The sequence below is a fragment of the Centrocercus urophasianus genome, unplaced genomic scaffold (assembly GCF_019232065.1).
Source record: "Centrocercus urophasianus isolate 14NV4802_14NV808 unplaced genomic scaffold, USGS_Curo_1.0 seq_19, whole genome shotgun sequence".
NCBI classification, from domain to species: Eukaryota; Metazoa; Chordata; class Aves; order Galliformes; family Phasianidae; genus Centrocercus; species Centrocercus urophasianus.
This window is the reverse complement of record NW_024884744.1, coordinates 5,870,034-5,890,512: the sequence shown is the minus strand read 5'-3', so window position 1 is coordinate 5,890,512 and position 20,479 is coordinate 5,870,034. Positions and strand designations below refer to the sequence as shown.

Genomic DNA, 20,479 nt, shown 5'->3' with positions numbered 1-20,479 from the left:
GCTGTGTGTGCTGTGTGTGCTGTGTGTGCTGTGTGTGCTGTGTGTGCTGACCAAAGAGCTGTCAGGTTTTCATGGAAGAGGACGGAATGACGAGGACTTGTGGCAGTGTTGTTGGTGTAGGAGATGCTACTGTTTTTGTAGCCAGGCTTCTGTTTTCCGTGCAAAAACGGAGTGGGTTGTTCACATCTGAACATTGAACACTTCTTAGAGCTACCCAGAGCATTAGCTGTTCTTGCATTGGTATCAAACTGACGATTGCTATGTTTGGGGAATTGCTGTTTGCAGCAGCTTGCCAGGTGGTTCTGTTATCATACCTAATGAAGATGTGCTGAGCCCACCTCACACTGCTGGATTCTTTCTTAAGCTGTTGTTGGATGTAAGGAGTAAGTCTGAACTGTAGTAAATCCACTATATATTATAAAACAGTAATGAAGAGGCACAGAATGCTAATCTCATGTATAAACTTTCTCTGCCAGTTCACCGTCTTTTTGTTGTTTTTTTTTTTAAAGCACAGAAAAGCTATTAGGCAAGGAGCCATATCAAGCAGCATCTGTTCTCCAGCATTTGGCATGAACCTGGAATAAGAGTACAAAGCTAGCATAAGCATGTATGGTAGAATAATAATTTGTCAGAAATGCAATCAGATTGGTGCTGCTGGGTACCCACCGGTCTGTAGATCCAGTTTCATGATAGTGGAGCTTGACCTCTCTAGAATGAATTCTACTTGCAGGTGCCACACAAAGTATGAAAGAACATGGATGGTCCTTGAGGGCAGGAGATGCCACACTAACTGCAGCACACTGGTGCTTTGGAGTCACAGTTGTGTTGCAAAATACAGGCACGTTTTCACTGAGCGGAAGCTGAGATGGAGTTGGTGTGTGGGCTCTGAGATGAGAAACCTAATTTCCTTTGAAAGAATAGTTTCTGAATGACTTTGACTCCAGCCATCGATTCGCTGCTTGGTTGAGTCGGGGGAATTTGTCAAAAGCACAGGAGTGAATCTTTTGAGTTTCTTATTGACGTGTGACACACTGAGCTTTTGCCTACATCTTGAGGCCACCGTAAGTATAGGCAGTTGGCTTTTATTTTGTGGCTGGTATGTTATATGCCTGCTAAATTAATAATGCCCTGGGATACTTCGGTACTGTATTGATTGGAATTCCACTAGTGCTGTGCATCCTGCCAGTGCCTGTGGCCCAGTGATCTGGGGTGCTATGGGGGAAGAGCACAGTTGCCTGCCACTGGCACACTGGCATTGCTGAGCGTGACTGGGACGCGTGCGGGTTAAAACAGAGCCTGAGCAGCATGCTGAGGTGGATTTAGGGCCACCAGGAGCTGCCCCAGGGCTGGAGGGCATTGTGCCTGTGGCTGAGACCCCTCTGCAGGGGCTGTGGGTGAGGCCTTGCGCCTTGTTGCTGCTGTGCTTTCCCCAAAGCTGCTGTGGGAAGGCTCAGTCCTTGTGCCATGGGGTGGAGGTCAGGCTGGCTCCTGCAGGTGCCCTGATTGGTGTTGACTGGAAGCGTGCTGGGGGGAAAGAATGATGGAATCCCTTCGTTCTGTATTGCTGCAGCATTTTCCCTTTGGGGGTGGCAGGGAGAGTCGTTTGGTTCTGTGTTCCTTAGTCAGCTCCTCGCTTCCCTGGGATGTGCAGTGGGTGAGCTGTAGCCTGCTAGGGAGGGAGCACCACAAAAGCCTCTCAGATTGAGACAAGCACTGAAAAAACGGGTAAAGAAATATCTTGACTTTTTTTTTTTTTTTTTAAAGGAAACTTTAGCAGCCTTTTCGGTTTCATGCCCTCACCAGGAAAGCTGTGTATTTATTTAACACATTTCTGCATTTTTGGAGTTGTTACCGTTGCAAAGGCAGTGCTGCACTGCCACCTGTTGGCAGCCGGGCAGGAACGTGCATTTCCAGCAGTGGCAGCGCCTGTCCTTGCCTTGCCACAGCTTGCTTAGAAACACTTTGAGCCAGCCTTGAAAAATTACACTCATTTGACTGGGGCAGGGTGAGTAGCACTTCTGACAGCCAAGCAAAACGTTAGCTTTTTTCTTTGGTTATCCAGCTGTGTAACGTGTGGCAGGTAAATGTGTGACATTTCAGCGGTTCTGCTTTCAGTGGGGAGTCTGTTCTGTATTAATAATACACATCTTCTCTATGTAGCAAATAGTGCTCATATCCGATCCTTGCGTTTTGATCCATCTTTCTGGATGATGCAGTGAGATGTTAAAAGTCAGTAGCAGACTCATGAAACAAACACTGCCATTTGCATGTCTAATGTGAAAAAGCATCTTTATAAGACTTTTAAAATGGAGTTACTGCTTCTTTCTGAAGGGTATTGTACCTCTTCTGTAGAACTTTCCTGCAATGAGCAGACTTTGAAGATGATTTGCACCAGGTTTGACCACAAATATAGCTGATTAAATCAGTGTTTGGTGCAGCGTGTGCTGTAACCGGTTGTCAGTGCATGAAATGCCTGGAATGGTATTCATTTCACACACTTAATGAACAATCCCTCAAAGTACATTGTAATTTGTTAGGTGTACGGCGTGCATCCAGCGGCCGTGGATGGGCAGTGCAAGGATAGTGTTGATGTATCTTTGGAAGCTGAGCTGCGTTAGCAAGAGGCTGTACTGGAGTCATTATTTTTTCCTTAAATAGAGTTGAGAAGGTTTTATGTAGCTCTGCATTTTTATTTATCTTAAGAAACCAAAGGCAGTTTCTTGCATTCCCCACTGTGACCCATTTAAGTGCAGGAATGCCCAAGTCCTGGATTTCTGTGCCCATGGTTAGCATCATTCACAGCTCCCTGCTCCCATGCACAACAGTCCAAACTCTCCTTCCTGGGTCCCACCAACCCCTATGCTGTCTGGATTCATCGTGTAGCCCCCTGTTTCTAGCGAGTTCAGTTGAGTCTCTTCACTCTGTTCAGCTGCTAACACAATGGGGCTTGCTGAAAAGTCACTTTTGTGAAAGCTTTTCACACTGCCATATTTGTTTGTATTTGACTTGTGAATTTCAAAAGTTAGATGGGCAGAGAGACACTGTGGTTATTTTGTCCTGTCTTTTTAGGAAATCTTGCTAGGAAAACGAAGTGCTACAAAGAATATGTGAATTTTACTACTTGGCAGTCTTGTAATGCAAATCATAATCTTTTACTTGCTGCTTACTGCTGCGTTCATAGCTTTCCCACCTGGAGAGCAGTGATGAATCACCTGCTCATGCAGCCATGTAGCTGGAAGTAGCTAACTTCTTGTTCTGAAGCACACAAGAAAACCTGCACTCTAGTCCTTCTTTGTACTGGTTTTTTTTTAATGCCAGATCCAGGTCAGACCTCATCCAATATCTATAGGATACCTTCTCTGATGAGTTCCATGTAAATCATGGTGACATCTGGGCAAAGCACTACTAAGGTCTACTCCTATTAGGCGCTGGAGGTGGGCATCATTTCATGTTCTGGAAGCTCATGTTCCTACTTGTTTGTGTGATGTTATGGAAAACGTCAGGACTTTCATTTTTGAACATTCAGAAGTCATGGAAATATTCTTAGAAGTGAGGCTTAAGGAAGAAGAAATACTGTAGGCTGTCTTGACTTTGTCTTAAATCCTGTTCTTGCTTTATATTCAAAATCTCTAATAGTACTCTAAAAGTACATATATTCTCATGCATTATTTGCCTTGCTAAATGTTTACTTTTAATAAAATCCTGAGGAAAAAATGTTGCATATATACATATGTATGTATTCATATCCGTAAATATTTTTAATCACTGATGAAAGGCACACAGAACTGTTATTGACATGCTCTGTTTAAAGTTCACCTCTAATTTTAAGGATTACTTTCATAGAGCCTAAGTACGGGGCTGAGATGTTTTCTGATTTTTGGTGGAAATAGTTGGGTTTGGGTTGAACATGCACAGTGCTGTAGTCCATAATATACCTTTAACCAGAGCAGAGATACTTGGACATTGAAGTAGATCAGAAAGTAGAAGTGAAATACAGTCTGGATGCCAAAGTCATCGTTATCCAGATGTTGAAAAAAGTATTTCGTAGCAGTAATGTTGATTAGGTGAAACTCTTGATTTTTGAATGCCTCCCCAGTCCATTTCAATTTTACATCATCTGCAAGCGTGGCCCTTCAGTATTTAATTTACTGACCTTAATGTTGCTAAGAGAGAAATGACATTTTAATGACTGTGGTGGACTTACATTATCAAAATCATTGACTGTGCTGCCAGGGAGCTACTTCATTTGTAGATACACAGCATTTGTGAAGAAATATGTTACAGTTCCTAAAAAATGTTTAATTAACCTACTTTTCTTATTTTTAGGGTTGTGTCCTTTGTTGTGACCTCATGGTTTAACTGGGAATAAAGATGAGTATAAGCAGTGATGAGGTTAACTTCCTGGTTTATAGATACTTGCAAGAGTCAGGTGAGTTTTTTCAATTATGGTTGTTTTAACAATGTTTAATTTATTTGGTTTTCATCTGCAAATGACTTCAGCAAATGCAAACTCAGTTAATTATTTTGCCAGTAGGCATGTGCTTCTGTTTCATGGTGTTTCTTCCCAACAAGAGGATGAATTCCTGCCAAGTTACCTTCTGTAACTTAATCAGATTTAGTCATTTGGAGATTTCAGATGGCAGTCAACCAAGGACTCACTTGATTACTAGAAATGCATTTTCCTGGAGATCCTTTTCAGCTACAGGATCACAGCAGTACTTTGCACTGTACTCTTTGGGGCTACTTGAATAGGAGAGGAGGGGAAGAAGGATGACATCCACAAACACAGTTATTTTCTGCTCTGTCTTGAAGTATTCATGCTGGTGCTCCTGTGAGCTGATGTTGCACGACCACATTCCTTGCCTGAATGTGGCTGTGGGAAAGGAAGATGTTGCTGTATTTCAGATGAAAAAATGGCTTCATCCTCCTGTGTACGGCTCAGCTGAAGTCTTCTGCTTCTCAGGAGTAACAGCTGAACATGGGTGAATATTGTCAAACACACCAAGAAACTTTTTTTTTTTTTGCTCTGTGTATCCAAACTGACTGCACCTGTACAATATGAGAAGGAACTCTGTAGCCATCCCTTAGCATACTTCTAAAAGCTTCCAAAAGAGCAGCAGTTTGGGTTGCAGGTTGGAGTTTCTAGATGTGACCATGCGGCTGCAGGGCTTTTTGTGGTGGTTGTTGCTCTTCAAACTAGGAGCAGAAACAACATTAGCTTTTACTCACAGCTATGATATTGATTGCTTAAAGCAGTCTGCATTTAGACCACACAGATTTAGCTGGAAATCAGGGCATGCCCCAGTGTATGAACCAATGATGACTGTCAGCTGGCAGGGTGGTATGTGCACATACAAGAAGTCTGCCCTTAGGCCTTATGGTGACAGTGCAAGGAATCAACATCAGTGTGTATGGTACCTTGCTGTTCCAACATTTACTGGTTATTATTTTTCATTACTGTTTGCTGATGGAAGGGCTTCAGGCTTCTTGAAAACTTGTCTCATGGTTATGCATCATCAAGTCAGATAGGTGATAGTTAAATTCAGTGAAGTAAGACTCCTTTAGCTGAGTTTTTCCTAGGTGACTGTTGAGATTGCTTAGGTTTATGTGAAGAAAAGGATACAAGAACGTTAAGAATAGTAGGAAGAAGTAAAAACTGGCTGGATGGAATTCTTTGGTCCAGTTTTACACATCTAGTTTTAATGGGCTTTATTGTCAGCTTCTCAAATTCCTTGTATTTTACCAGATCTTATCTTAGCATGTTACCACTGGCCCAGATCTGGTGATGAGAGAGGCTCAACCTCTTACAAAAGCGGCGTACAGTAGATGATTGGCTTTGGAAAATAATGTCGTAGATAATTCCAAGAGTTAGAGGTATTTCTCTCTTCTTACAGTCCCACCCAGGTGTCAGTAACTAGTTGTGTCCTTCTTGTAGGTGTGTATATGTAGGGTTTTTTGTTTATTTGTTTGTTTTTTGCTTTAGTTGAGTACTTTACCTGCAGCTGTGGTATTTATTTATTTTCTTTTTACTCAAGAGACTGTGTCTTTGATGTGTACAGCTTTCCTGCAGAGCTGGTGGAGGCTGGTGCAACATCTGTCCACTGCTTATCAACTTCTCAAATTGAGACAAGCAAGCACCAGAAACAGTGATGGATGGCAAAGCTTTTCAGTCTCTGCTTGTCAGAAGATAGAAGAAACTCTTTGTTTCACCTGAGTTTATAGGAAGCTATTACACATTCTCATTCCAGTTGCAGAGGGCTTTAGTCACAGAAACCAAATTTTAAAATTGCTTTATCTTCGTTTGAAAGTTTGCAGGCAGCTTGGTTATCTGACAGCAAAAGACAAAAGGAGTAACTTCAGAAAAAGTGGCAGTGATTGCTGAAGCAAATGCTTTTCTCTGGGTTCAGTTCACTTTTCAGGGCTAATAAGTAACAAACAGCTACCAGTAGTGCATCACAGTGTGCCTGTCACTTCTCAATCAGTGCCCAAACAGGCACGGTTGTGACAGCATCATACCATGCAGTTAATTCTGTTTTATGTACGGGTTCATTTTATTTTCATGGATAACAAATCAGTGAGAGAAACTAACACAGCAATCTGTTAAAGTACCATTGCCCATTCTGTATTTTATCTTTTTATATATTCTCATGCACAAGTGTTTTGCCAGTGATAAAATCAATTGCTGTGCTATTTAGAAACTTATTTTTTGACCTTCTATGCTTTTTAAGTTAGAAACTCGGGAAACAGAAGCGTTGTGTTCTTCATATTTTAAAATGTGCTCTAAGTTTCTTTACCTTAGGTTTGTATACGGATCTTGCATACTTTGGCAAATGTCACTATCTGTAAATAAATTTTCATGGTTTTGCCTTTATTTAGGGTTTTCCCATTCAGCATTTACCTTTGGTATAGAGAGCCATATCAGCCAGTCCAATATAAATGGTGCTCTGGTGCCACCAGCTGCTTTGATTTCCATCATTCAGAAAGGTCTGCAGTATGTAGAGGCGGAAGTCAGTATTAATGAGGTAAGCAAGAATTCCCTACGGGAGCATTATGTCTTTGCTTGCAGTAAGTTTGAGTGCTCAGTGCTGTTTCTTAACTTTTTTGTATCCTATTTATTTACTTTTACTTCAGATTCCTCACTGCTGGTGTTCACCACGACTCCAGTGGTGGAACCAGAATGGAGTGACATAACTGGGTAGGGGTTCTGCCCCGTGCAGCCACACAACACCAGGCATGGTGTTCTGGCTCACAGCTTGAAGGTCCGTTGTCTGGAGAGTTTTTACCCTTATATAATGTTGCAGTAAATCCAGAGAAGTGCAGTAAAGTAATTATAGAGACAAGTAACCTTTTAGTTTTTGTAGACTTGCTCTAGTGAGGTAAGAGAGTGCTCTGCAACTCTCATTTGGGTGACGTGTTGTTGTAATGATGTAATGAAAGCCAAAGGGAAGATTTCCAAATAGGGAGATGGTTTCAGTTTCTGGCAGGAAGGATGGAGGTATGTGTCAGTTTGCTTTTTGCCTCTGCTGACAAATTCCTCCTGAGCAGGATCCACTGAATTTCACGTTCAAATGGTTATTCCAGCAGTACGGAAAGCTTTGCATCTTCCTACCTGGTACTGCAGATATTCACCCTTGATTTCCATTTTCCCTTATGTCTGAGAGGTTAGCAGCCTTTGTGTGCATCAGCTGTACTGGATAAGAAACAGTTTTTCACTTATTCTGCTATCTTTCCAGTCTCTCTTACGTCTTCTTTTTATGTATTATTTTCATAGTGCCAGCGAGGCAAATCTCTTCCCTTAAGAAGCCTCAGAAAAATAAACCAAGTGATTGGAATAGAAGGAGACCCTATATTTATCACAAGGAATCCTTTTAGGTCCTAAAAATAGGACCTTACAAAGCCCTAGCATATGTATAAGCGTATTTTTAACTAGGTTGTGTCCATTTCAGGATAAATTCTTCTTTGTTGTTTGAAAGTGTGCCAGCACTGCTTTAAAAAAAAAAAAAAAGGAGGAAAACTGGTGAACTTTGGATAACGTGTTTATGGAAAGTATTAGTCAAATAAGATAGAATAACTTCACCAGCCAGTGACCTGACTTGCAATGTTTGCAGCTTTTCAAACAAACCATTAGATTTTGTTGCAGCCGCTCGTGTTTGAAATGATATTTATAGATAGCTTACAGATATTTTTTGCTTCAGCAGACAACTTAGCAAACTTGGAGCATGTAACTTGTAATTCCAGAACCTCTGCCAGAGAGGCCTGCAGTGGCTTTTTTGCATACTTATCGTGGCCACTTCACTTCAGAGTAAAGTTCCAATTCTAGCCACAAAAATGCTGAGAAATTAGTTCTTGCACCATTTGTAAACTGTTGCCTTTTTATTGTATTAAATTAGAACTTTTACTTGTGTTTTTCTCAGAGCTTTTGCCAATGATGCTAATTCATATTTGGTGGTGTGTTGTTTTTTTTTTTGCTCTTTCCCTTGTTGTAATTAGGATGGTACCTTGTTTGATGGTAGGCCGATAGAGTCTCTCTCACTGATAGATGCAGTGATGCCTGATGTGGTACAGACAAGACAGCAGGCCTACAGAGATAAACTTGCACAACAGCAGGCAGCAGCTGCTGCAGCTGCAGCTGCAACAAACCAACAGGGATCAGCAAAAAATGGTGAAAATACCGCAAATGGGGAAGAGAATGGAGCACATACTATAGCAAGTAAGTGGAGACAGAAGTGAACTTTACCTGAGTTATGTCATTTCCTTGTCATTTAACGTGTTCGTGGGCCTTAATATTAGCTAGCAGAGAATGAAATAAATGTGTAAAGATGTTAGTAACCCTTCATCTTGAGGCAGTGCTTATTTTTAGTAGTGCTTCACATTTGACTGTCCGTGCTTTGATGTCAGGAGTTGCAGGAGATATGAACTTGGAATTCATTCAATCCGAACATGCCTTTGACAGAGTTTCACTCCAGTACTGCTCCTTTCCTATCAGTTGAAAATTTTTCACGAAGCCTTGAGTAAAAAGCAGGCAGTTCTTTAAGCATTACACCTCCTCAACCTTGAGCCCTGTACAAGGAGCAGGGAGAGGATTCTGCTTGCCCTTAGCTGGTTAAAACAGGGTCCTGCTTGCAATGCTTCAGCAAGCACTGCTTCTGGCAGATGCTGCTAAGCCAGGGAGTCAGGATCTGGGGCTCTTTCCGTGCTGGACTGATTCCTTGCCATGCTGAGATGGCAGTTGCCAAGACAAATCTCATGTCCTTTGTCTCCTTTATCAGTGTCAGTTTTCACAATTCATTGTGCAGGGTTGATGCAAGTGCTTGCCAGTTTTGTTTGTGCATTGGTTTATTAAACTATACAGTTTTAGTTGTTTTGGGGGAAACAAGTGAGTTTTATTTATCACTGCTGTTCAGAGGAGCATAGCTTACAGCTGGGCTGTTACACGCAAGTTCAGGTAGGACATTACAGTGAGAGTTCAGAGTCTGCTTTTGCTGTAGCAGCTCCTGAGCAAAAGGCCTTTTTGAGAGTGTGTTTGTATCGGGCCACGTACGAGCTTTGCATTTTACAACTAGATTTTACTGTTTTATTCATTATTACGTATGACAAATAAACTTGGAAATATAATCTTTGACTTAAATAAGCTCTCCACTTTGATACTTTCATTTCCAAATCTCATAAGAGCATTTGCTCATTAACTGTGAACTGGAACGAGTGCACTTATGGATCTCGGCTACTGTAAATGTGGAATACCAGCAACCCCTGCTGGCTGCACACCGAACTGTACTGGCATCGGTTCTCTAATGGCAGTGATTTGTATGGTATGCCAGCTGAGAAATATTCATGTCCTAATAGCTTTTTCTGTTTTCTCACACGTGCAAACAGTCACAGAAACCTTTAACGTTAAATTAAGCAATAAATGTAAAATAGTTTGTTTAATCACAGTGAATAAATACAGAGCAGGTGAACTGCTTAGCGTTTCTTGTATTCTGCATTCGTCCTCGATGTGAATGTATTTTAATAATAGAAAATGATTGATGGTAGCTGGCAAGAAAACTGTTTTGTCAGTTGAATTACCCCCAGTGCGATTTGCAGAACAAAATGAGCTCAGCATCACTTCCGCACAAAGAGCTGCCTATTGCCACAATTTCACAGTAATTGCCAATGCAGTTTAAGAAGCTGCGTTATCAGTTTACCTTATCACCAAATGTTATTATATTAATCAAAGCCATTTTGGAAATGAAGTGTCTGAAGTGTAGATTTAAAACCGGTTTGAGCTTAATTCTGAAAAGATTTTTTGGAAACCAATTGTCATAAACATGTTTTTAAAGCACGCGATAAACTTGTAGCTTATCGTGTCAAGCAACATACAGTATGAAAAACCCTGTGTGCTTTTAAAATCAGTGCTTATTTGTCAGCATGAAAACTGAAGCTAAAAATTATTTTGTTGAGTTTCAGAATAAAGTCATCTTGGATCCTGAGGTTTGAAAGTGCAATTTCTTCCTTGCTGCTTTTTTCTTTTTTTTTTTTTTTTTTAATTTTAAATCCTTATCTTTCATAGTACTTGAAAAGTAAAGAAGCATAACAGCTTTGTCAGATTTTGGTCGGTGTACACTGAGAACTAATTGTGCTCATTCCAGGAGAGTCTTAATTACGCAGCAGTTAAAGCATATAAGTCCAAAATATTGAAGTTTGCCTCTTCTCCACTGTTGTTTCCCATCGTGCAGATAATCACACAGATATGATGGAAGTAGATGGTGATGTCGAAATCCCTCCCAACAAAGCAGTGGTGCTGCGTGGCCATGAATCTGAAGTATTCATCTGTGCCTGGAATCCCGTTAGTGACCTTTTGGCCTCAGGGTACGTGCATTAGCCACGTCTTTACGGAATATTGATGGTCATTGGGGTACTTTTTCTTTGTTTATGGGAGCAAGTAAAATAATACCAGTCTCAATGCTCCCTGTGTCAAATACCACAATATTCACTGTTTTGAAAGAAAAACACTTTGAAATGAAATGAACTGAGAGAAGGGGTTGTATCCTCCTAACTGCTTTGCAGATCCGGAGATTCAACAGCACGGATATGGAACCTCAGTGAGAACAGCACAAGCGGCTCTACGCAGCTGGTACTTCGACACTGTATACGAGAAGGAGGGCAGGATGTACCAAGCAACAAAGATGTGACATCCCTAGATTGGAACGTGAGTAGAAATGACTGCACCAAATACTCCAAGAACACCAAGCTTGCAGTTTTGCATAGTCAAATTCTAAGTGCCACCAACTGTGCATCCTCTGTTACCGCTCCAGAGGTGCATCTCATTTTGAGTTGCCTTGTAATTTCTTCTGTTATACTTTGGGGATTTCTTATTAATAATTGCAGTCTGTGGAATAAATACCATCAATCTTACGCAGATGTCTTCCACTTGAACTTTGCATTGTGCTCCTTAGCCTTGAATTGTGCAAAATTAAACCAATAACCTTTTTGCTGGCAGAGTGAAGGTACACTTCTAGCAACTGGGTCTTACGATGGCTTTGCGAGGATATGGACTAAAGATGGTAAGTGAAATATTTCATAGTTGTCAGTATATTTCCTGTATTGTGGCTCACAACACAGCTTTTTATTTTTTTAATGTATTCATATCAATATAAATTTTCAGGTAATCTTGCCAGCACCTTAGGGCAACATAAAGGTCCTATATTTGCGTTAAAATGGAACAAGAAAGGAAACTTCATTTTAAGTGCAGGAGTGGACAAGGTGAGATAATCTTTGGTAAAATTAAAATTCTTTACTTCACCGTTGTAATCTAATTGTAAACATAGTAATGAAGCCATAGAAGTAAATAACTAAATTTAAACTTAAGGCATGGGACATAAATATGTACTTACAAAGAACTTGTTGTGCTAGCTGTATTTCATTGTGTTTTATAACAGCCTACTGAAATACTCAAATTCTTTAGGATTTAATGCCCCTGGATCTCTTCCCAATTAGATTAGCATAAGCTGGAAAGTAAGTGCATTGAACACAGTAACGTTAAACCTTTGTAAAAACAAATTATCTAAAATTTACTGAATGACCTGATGCAAAGCCTCAGAAAAAAACATACTGGGGGAACAGATCAACGCTGATTTGGATATCAGTCAAGCCTGAGAATGATTTAAAAGGTTAAAGCTGGAGCATAAGGAAAGTCAATATATCTGACTGGGGAGGTGCCAGCGTAATGCCACGAAGCCCATTGTTTAACTGTCTTTGATTTCGTGCCTCTGAACAAATGCAAAGGCTCACAAGGTCTTTAATTTGAGAATCGTTGTTAGTGTGAGAGTTTTTATGAATGGTAGGAAGGATACAGTAGGGATGAAGAATAGACCTAAAGCAAGTTCAAAGAGTAATAGATGTTGTTTAGTTCTTCCATTTCAGCCAATTCATATTGCAGAAGTAAAACCACAGTTCTGCAGCACTCGTAACTGGCAGTACCATGCTAGGGTAGTAATATAACCCTCAGAGATTTTCCTCTCTTTATATGGCTTTTCTTTCCTACATTAACTTGCTTTGCTTTAGTACCGAGCTTTCTAAGTGCTTCTGCTGGCACAAAGGTAGGAAGAGAGTAAATATTTCAAAACACGGAAAGGATGGATTTCCTCTTTTGGCAGCTTGGATGGCTTATGCCAGTTTTAACATCTTTGTGGAACTACAGCTTTGATTTGCAGAAAAATATGCTGTAGGAGATAAAGCCTCATTGTTTCAGTCAATAAAACTCATTGACAGAGGAACTGAAATTATGCTTTGAAAAATATTCTGCGTTAGTGGAAAGATTGACTCAACCTCTTGTTTCATTTTCATAAATAATTTGAGATCAGTTCATACTTCCACCAAATTCAGTCTCAAAGTTTTTATTGATGAAAATTTTCATTGCTAAGGTAGGTCAGGAGCATGAGCATGTAATGCAGGGATGGCAAAATACTGATTTTTGTCAAGAAGGTTTCTTCCGTGAAAAAGACAGCAGAATACAGAGGACAGCTCAGATCAAAATTACACCCATGCTTAAAAATGAAGGAATCTGAAAGATTTGATTTATGAGGCAGCGTTTGTATAAAGATTTCCACAGGGACAGACAAGTATTTGAAATTACAATTTGAATATGTGAGTACTTGAAATTAAATTAGGTATGCAGTGTGGATTAGAAGAATATAAATAGAACTGAGGAGATATATTTATTTAATTTAAAAAAAAAAACAAAACATCAGAACCCCCTTTTTTCCCTCCAGACCCCCAGTATGTCACCATGAACACCTTTTTAGTGTTAGAGCATGTCAAGGTTCTCTTCTGTTGCCTGTACTGTACCACTAGTTGCTTTAGAACTAGGTAAAACACTTGAAGTATTGAGCCATCTGTAGACGTGGGCAGTGGGGAGTAGGCTAGGTAGTTTGGTGCGTGTGAATGGCGGTAGTTGTGGGAAGCTAGTAGTTGGTGCAAGTGTTTATTGTTAATGCATCTGTTTAATACAGACCACAATTATTTGGGATGCCCACACTGGTGAAGCCAAGCAGCAGTTTCCGTTTCATTCTGGTGAGTGTTGATTTTGCTCATTCGCTATTGTTGTCTGGAAAAACTCCAAATGTGTCATTTATTTGAAAAATAACGTACTTGAAGTTTATGGAGTCCATTCACACCTTTTTGAAGTCTTACAGGCAGTCTTGAAATACTGACTCCCATATTTGTAGTCTCATGTAGTTTTAAAATGTTATAACTCACAATTTTATTGCAGTTGTGTGGAAGATCTTAAGAGATGGTCCAAGTATTACCAACTCAGTGCAGTGCAGGGGCAGACATAGCGTGGATGGCCTGCACAAGATTTATGTATATCAGCTAAGGACTGCGTTTGTCATCGTCCTGCTACAGCAATCCAGTCTCCACATCCCGTTGTTCCTTAATTCCTGCTGTGCTGGCCAGCTGGGATGTGAGAGCCACCTCCTGGGAGGGCAGGCAAATGGCTGTGCAGGCTGTGTGCTGGGCAGGCCTGCCAGGATCAGCTGGAAAACAGCAGGGAGAGGATGATGTACAAATCATTGGGCCTTTAAGAAATGTCTCATTTCCACTTTTTATTTTACTTTCCCTATGTTTTTGGTACCATGGCAGCAATCAAAAACATGAGTTCCTGATTTACTCCTAGCAATTTTGTGTGCTCTTGGCCACAAATTACTCATCCTGGCCAAATGCAATACGTAGACCATGATTAAGCCTCAAGTTACCACACCCTGAAATGCTGAAATTAAAATAAATAAATAGATTAAATCATATTCCCTTTCACTGGCTGACATCGGTGAGCACAAACATGCACTGTAAGCTGAGAGAATGTCTTGGGTGGGCTCTTGAGATTTACTTTGAGGTGACTTAACGGTAGCTTGCTTTCTTGTTGCTCACTGTTCTGTATAACTGTTCTATTTCAGATATATCCTATGTTTTAGTGACTGTTGTTTTATGCCATATTTTTTGATAAGACTTTTTGGCTGCGTTTCTCCTTGTTTTAATTGTTTGATAGTCTTTAAAACTGCTGTAAAATTAATAGTTGCTTCCTGTTGACATTTGTTTGAAGGTAGTGAATGCTATATTTGTAAATCAAATTCCTGCAGAATACACATCACAGTTTTAAATGTTCTGTTCTTTTAGCACCAGCATTAGATGTTGATTGGCAGAGCAACAACACATTTGCCTCTTGCAGCACAGACATGTGCATTCATGTCTGTAAACTAGGACAAGATAGGCCCATCAAAACCTTCCAGGGTCACACAGTAAGTACTGGAAAATGACGAATTTTATGGTGTCTTTATTAATGAGAGGCTGATGGGGTGGGCAGAGAGTGTCACTAATCTTGCTGGTATACAGTGCTTGCATAAGAGTTGGTCATGGCAAAAGGCATAGATACATACCCAGGTAGATGTAGTTAAGATCCTGTGATAAGCTCTGTCCTCCTGATGAAAATATTTGCTCCTGTCTGCAGCTTCTTCTACCAGGATGGCTTTAGAAGAAGAAACAGATGAACTTTAGATTTTCCTATGTCTCATGTTGTGTTAAGGCCATGTATGGAATGAAAATTAGATGTTAAAATAGTGCTAATTATGCAAATACTTGCAACTGCAACTTCATCTTTTGTATGCTGTCATTTGTAATGGAAGTGAAAATTCTAATCAGCTCTCACTGCTCAATTTTAGAATGAAGTAAACGCAATCAAATGGGATCCAACTGGTAATCTTCTGGCATCCTGTTCAGATGATATGACTCTAAAGGTAATGGGAGTGATGGCTGTTGTCTTCATAGGACCTCAGAAAACACACCATTAGTCTGAGCAATGGAGCCATGTCACTGCACACTCTGTGTTGTCCTGACGTTTGTTCTCTTTTGATGTAACAAGATTAGGCAATCCCAGCAATCCCTTTGCTAATCAGAGCCAAGCTTTGGTCCAGAGAGCTTGTTACAGGCTGCCACCTTGAGACTCGGAGCGTGATGTATTAGGTGCTTTTAGCTGTTTACAAAATTAAGTCATTAATCATTAAGCTGTCACACTTGTTGGTTGCTTTTGGTTAAAAGCAGTAGTTGGAATGCATGTAATGTTCTAACATGTACAAGAATCGGTGACTAGATCCTTTCATAGTTTTTTCTGTGTTCCCCTTCTTCTAAAGTTAAAACCCGAAGCACGTTATTTCTTGTAAGATGGTGTGCATCCTTGGCTTTCCACTTCAGCCAGAGTCATTGTACTGTTTTAATTGTACCAACGTGTTTCCTCCAAATAATTATTGCATTACTATTATCACTCTTAATAGAATAACTAAATTGCTTTTGTTGTAGGATATCATGGATGAGTTGGAGTCCTAAGGGCCACCTCCTCTGTGCAAAATATTGCACAAACACCTGGCAATGCCAGTCATAATAAGCCAAGAAAATGTCATAATGGCTTTTGCACTATGCATCTATTACTTTGCATGAAAACAGCACATTTTCCTACTCTGTTTCACTCAATCTGTGTAGCAAGAAGGAAGTTCATTTAAAAATAGGACTGTGATATTTTGTCAACTCAGACATGAACATACACATATTGCTCTTCTCATTTTAGCATCTGTTATCTTCCATACACTTTTCAAGTGACTTGTAGTTAGCACATTTAGATTGGTTTTTGTAGACAATATCTTTATTACTTATTATGCCATCAGATACTTAGTGCCCTCTGTTTATTGAGTTCTGAAATAATGTGTACTGTAATTACTGTAGAAACAGCAGTCACAGAAAATGCTTTTAGTAGCTTAAAAGGTAGCAGTCAGGCTGCAGAAAATAAAGAAAGGTATAAAAAATATCTTAATACAATATTGTGCTGAATGTCTTTGTGTTGTCTTCCATTTTATCATAGATCTGGAGTATGAAGCAAGACAGTTGTGTCCACGACTTACAAGCACACAACAAAGAAATTTATACTATCAAATGGAGTCCTACAGGACCAGGAACAAATAATCCAAATGCCAATCTTATGTTAGCAAGGTACTTCTTAATCCATCTTAGAAGTTGTTTTTTTTTTTTATTTAAAGAAATTGTGCCCTGTGTTTACTTTGCTCTTTACTTATATGTATGTGCAAAATGTTTCAAACTATGTAGGATGCTTTGTCCTATGACAGTTGTATTAAAAACAAAATTGTGCAAAACTGAGAAGTAATTAATCCGTGTTTTTCTCCCTTGACAGTGCATCCTTTGATTCTACTGTTCGGTTATGGGATGTAGACAGAGGAATCTGTATTCATACTCTGACAAAACATCAAGAACCTGTGTACAGTGTAGCTTTCAGTCCTGACGGCAGGTACCTGGCCAGCGGCTCCTTTGATAAATGTGTACACATCTGGAACACACAGGTACAGCTCTTCTGTCTGTTTAGAAAGTTTTCTCGCTCTTTTCCATCAGTACTTTTCCAACCTTAGTTATGTCATCTTTTTTTGGATGTGGAGAACTTTGCCCTTGCCAGCGTGCTGATTTACCTTCTCCTTGTCCTAAGGTTTCTTCTGTTAATGGATGTACGTGAAATTTTTCTCTCTGTGTGAAGTGTACCCACCTGTGGTGAAGGCACCCCAAAAGACCCCCAAAACCACACCCCAAGACACATTCAGCAGTCTCTGCAGTAGCATGTTGCATCCAAAAATTGTTACCTCTGACATTTAAGCTCCTGATAAATTAGCTTTGCTGTGAAAAAATGTTAAGTGAATGTAGGTGTACAGGTCTGACACTTGATAGCTGTTTCATTGAACATCGCTGAAAAGCAAAAGAATGTAAAGTGAGAGAAGATGGTGACAGATCTTGCAAAACTTCCTGAGGAAGAAGGCTATTACTTTGCTTTTCTGTCAGAGAAGAACTGAAGGAAGATGAAAATGTAAAACCAGCATTGTTAGGCAAGGTGTGATCTCTGGTTACCAGGGATTAGATATTTTATAATTTGATGAAGGCCAACTATGGTTTCACCTTGAAAACACAGGAAGGAGATTGAGATGCAGTAATCATCAAGTCCTTTCACACAGCTCTTAGATAGTCCTTGAATCTCAACTGTTTCCCCTGAGAATTTCAGCTGTTGAAAATGACAGGAGTTTTACGTGTAGTAGAAATGTACTTGATCACATGTATTTTGTTATATTAATTATGTGTTTTGTCCCTTTTTAGACAGGTGCCCTAGTTCACAGTTATAGGGGAACAGGAGGGATTTTTGAGGTTTGCTGGAATGCAGCAGGAGACAAAGTTGGAGCAAGTGCTTCAGATGGTTCAGTAAGTGTGGCTTGACTTGTTTAACAGTCTAATGACATATTTTGGCTAACAGTGGAGATGATATTTCCTTACGTACCTGATGTTTAAATACATGCAGCTTTCATGTAGATGTTTTTCATGTGAAGTTTCTAAAATTTGAAAGTAGAATGTCTTTATTCCAGCTTGATATATTACTGTTTTAAACCGCCCAAAGTCAGAAGATGCATTTAATTTAAATTCCCCGTCCCTTCTGGTGCTTAATGTAGAAATCTGTTCAGAGTGGCTGGTTGTTTTTCATTTTGTCATATGATTGCAGAAAATATCCTGAAAGGAACAAAAATCTCGAGGCGTATCCTGGGTGGAAGTTAATTGCCATTCCACTCATGGTTACTCTTACATACATGCAACGTAACCTTTCCAGTCTTCAGTTAATTTGACCCAAGAGGCTAATTGTACTTGCAACAGATTTATTTATGATTTTCCTTTTAATTTTGACTCTTCTAAAATGTATCCTTGCTATGATTTGTTACTAGAAGTCCACCTCATCCCCTCTGTTTTAAATACATTTTTAGCTGGCAGTAGCAAAGCGAATAGGAGCACATTGGAACCACTTGGTGACTAAAAGCATAGCTTGTCTATGGTTGGTTTTGCTTTGTCCGACAGAACTGGGAGCACTACTTAGTGAAGGCTTTAGAAAATTAAACTTGGTATTTATACAGTGTTAATTTTTTTATTTTTTAGAGTATCCTGATCAGTTCATGCATTTTCTGGAAATGTATTTTGAATTATTTTTAATTTAATTTGACCATATTTTTCAAAATAAGATTCAGGTAAATTGCCGACCTTCTAATACGAGGCAACAGGCAAACAGCTCCCATAAGGCATTTCGAATGATGGCAGTGCAGTCGGCAGCAGTACTGCAAGCAGGTCTGGCTGCGTGCTGATAACCCAGGAACTCTCCTGATGTGCTGATTTTTCCCCCCAGGTCACTTACAGATTTAAGGTTCCACCACCTGCTCCGTAGGTTTCGCTCAGGTGTTTCACACACAGCTGTGTAAACGTGTGATGTCGTACAACGTGCATTTCCTCTACGTGTATTTCTTTTCTTACAGGTTTGTGTATTAGACCTACGGAAATAGCGCTACTAGTTGGAAGCCATGGACCGACTATGAATGTGTACATAGCCAAAATGACTGTCCCTGACCCATGTACTGCTATAGTCCCAATTGAACCATGGCCAGTCCACTACAGCCAAACGTAAAAGAAATATATACATATACTGTATATAAAAATAAAAGAAAAAGTTACACCCTGAAGAGGATGACAGAGTTTTGTCACAGCTTGTGAATCCCATTCACCAAGTGCTGGAATCTGCTGTGCCCCAAAATAACATTTTAATGTTTTGGATATGAAAAACAGAAGAGAGAGCGAGAGAGAGAGAAATATACCGTATACAAGAGCAGACCCATATACATACCAAATTCAGAAGATGTAATGGCAGCCTTCATTGCCCCTTTTCCCCTCTTAATCCACTATGACAATGGATTGTGGGGTATCTTTTTTTTTTTATTTTCCTTTTCAGTAGTTGAGCAGTTTGTGTGTACAGAGAAAACGGACTTACAGAAATCTGCAGCAGTAGTTTTTTTCTTTGCTTTTAACCATTGGGTTTTCTGTTTTGTTTTGGTTAAGTTTACGGATGCATGAAGTAAGGGAGTGAATTAGTTTCTTGTTTGTTTGTTTTTTTTATCACCTTGGAAAAAAAGTGTTTCTTTGAAACATATTTGAATGCATTCTTTGAGGAGGTAGATTGAACCTGACGATGTTTGGTACATTTTGTGACTCCCAGAGCACAATTTTGTGAACAGAAGGAGGGTGGAAAAGGGATTATGGAGAGAAGAAAAAATCCTTCTTTGAGGCGTGATATTTCACGTCCTGCTCATCTACCAAGTGTGACAGTAATGGGTAAGACGCTGTGTTTTATTTTCTGGTGACATGGCTGGAATGCAGTAGTGTCTTATTTCGGACGTAATTCTGCCAAACTAAAGGATAGAAAGGCACAAAAATACAGAAGAGAAAAATACAGGGATGCAAAAAAAAAAAAAAAAAAAAAAAAGAAAAAAAAGAAAAGAAAAGAAAAAAAAAAGACAAAAAAGAGGAAAATGAAATGCATCTTCTGTTGCTTTAAGACCATAGCTAAAATATGGTTAAATACAGATAAATTGTGCACTATTATGAAGAGGAGCAAAATATAGCTGGGGGATTTGTTAAGATCTTTCTGGACAAGGGTTCATGCCACAGCTTCTCTGGGAGTTGCCCATCGTTATTTGTAGGAGCTTAGATGTATAATTGTAACCAAACTCCAGTATTAAAAGTGTCTCATGTAATTTTTCTTTATTAAAATAAAATCTTTGGCATATATTTGATAACACTGCCATTAAGAGGCAAAATGTTTACTACCTTAGATTTAAAAAAATATCTTAAACAGAGGACTTGCTTCAAGTTTATTTTAATAGCAGTGATTCAGCTTATTTAAAAGATGAATACTTGCACTAATTCCCCTGCTGCTCCAGTCCTGCAGTTTGTTGTATCACGTGACTACATTTTTTTCCAAATATAGGGTAGATGTAAGCTGCTATTTTTTTAATAATCACTACTATATAGTGTCTTTTACTCTGTTTACAATATCGAGTATTTTTCTTACAATGACAGATGTATATGGCAAACC

At 39.5% G+C, this 20,479-nt stretch overlaps 1 protein-coding gene across 5 annotated transcripts in view; it reads left to right on the top strand.

Annotated features, from left to right (window-relative positions):
* Positions 1-19,861, top strand: part of TBL1XR1 (TBL1X receptor 1) — an 85,239-nt gene extending 65,378 nt beyond the window's left edge. For 4 of the 5 annotated variants that reach the window (XM_042820288.1, XM_042820285.1, XM_042820286.1 and 1 more), the window contains 14 exons: positions 4,327-4,429; positions 6,877-7,022; positions 8,491-8,710; positions 10,716-10,848; positions 11,047-11,188; positions 11,480-11,543; positions 11,645-11,742; positions 13,491-13,551; positions 14,653-14,774; positions 15,195-15,269; positions 16,385-16,512; positions 16,712-16,877; positions 17,674-17,775; positions 18,867-19,861. In XM_042820288.1, the coding sequence (XP_042676222.1) occupies positions 4,372-4,429; positions 6,877-7,022; positions 8,491-8,710; positions 10,716-10,848; positions 11,047-11,188; positions 11,480-11,543; positions 11,645-11,742; positions 13,491-13,551; positions 14,653-14,774; positions 15,195-15,269; positions 16,385-16,512; positions 16,712-16,877; positions 17,674-17,775; positions 18,867-18,893 (1,542 nt within the window). In that variant the 5' untranslated portion in view covers positions 4,327-4,371 and the 3' untranslated portion in view covers positions 18,894-19,861. Of the gene's footprint in view, positions 1-997; positions 1,062-4,326; positions 4,430-6,876; positions 7,023-8,490; positions 8,711-10,715; positions 10,849-11,046; positions 11,189-11,479; positions 11,544-11,644; positions 11,743-13,490; positions 13,552-14,652; positions 14,775-15,194; positions 15,270-16,384; positions 16,513-16,711; positions 16,878-17,673; positions 17,776-18,866 lie in introns of those variants that run through there. The other variant, XM_042820289.1, reaches the window with a different exon arrangement.
* The last annotated feature ends 618 nt before the right edge of the window (positions 19,862-20,479 follow it).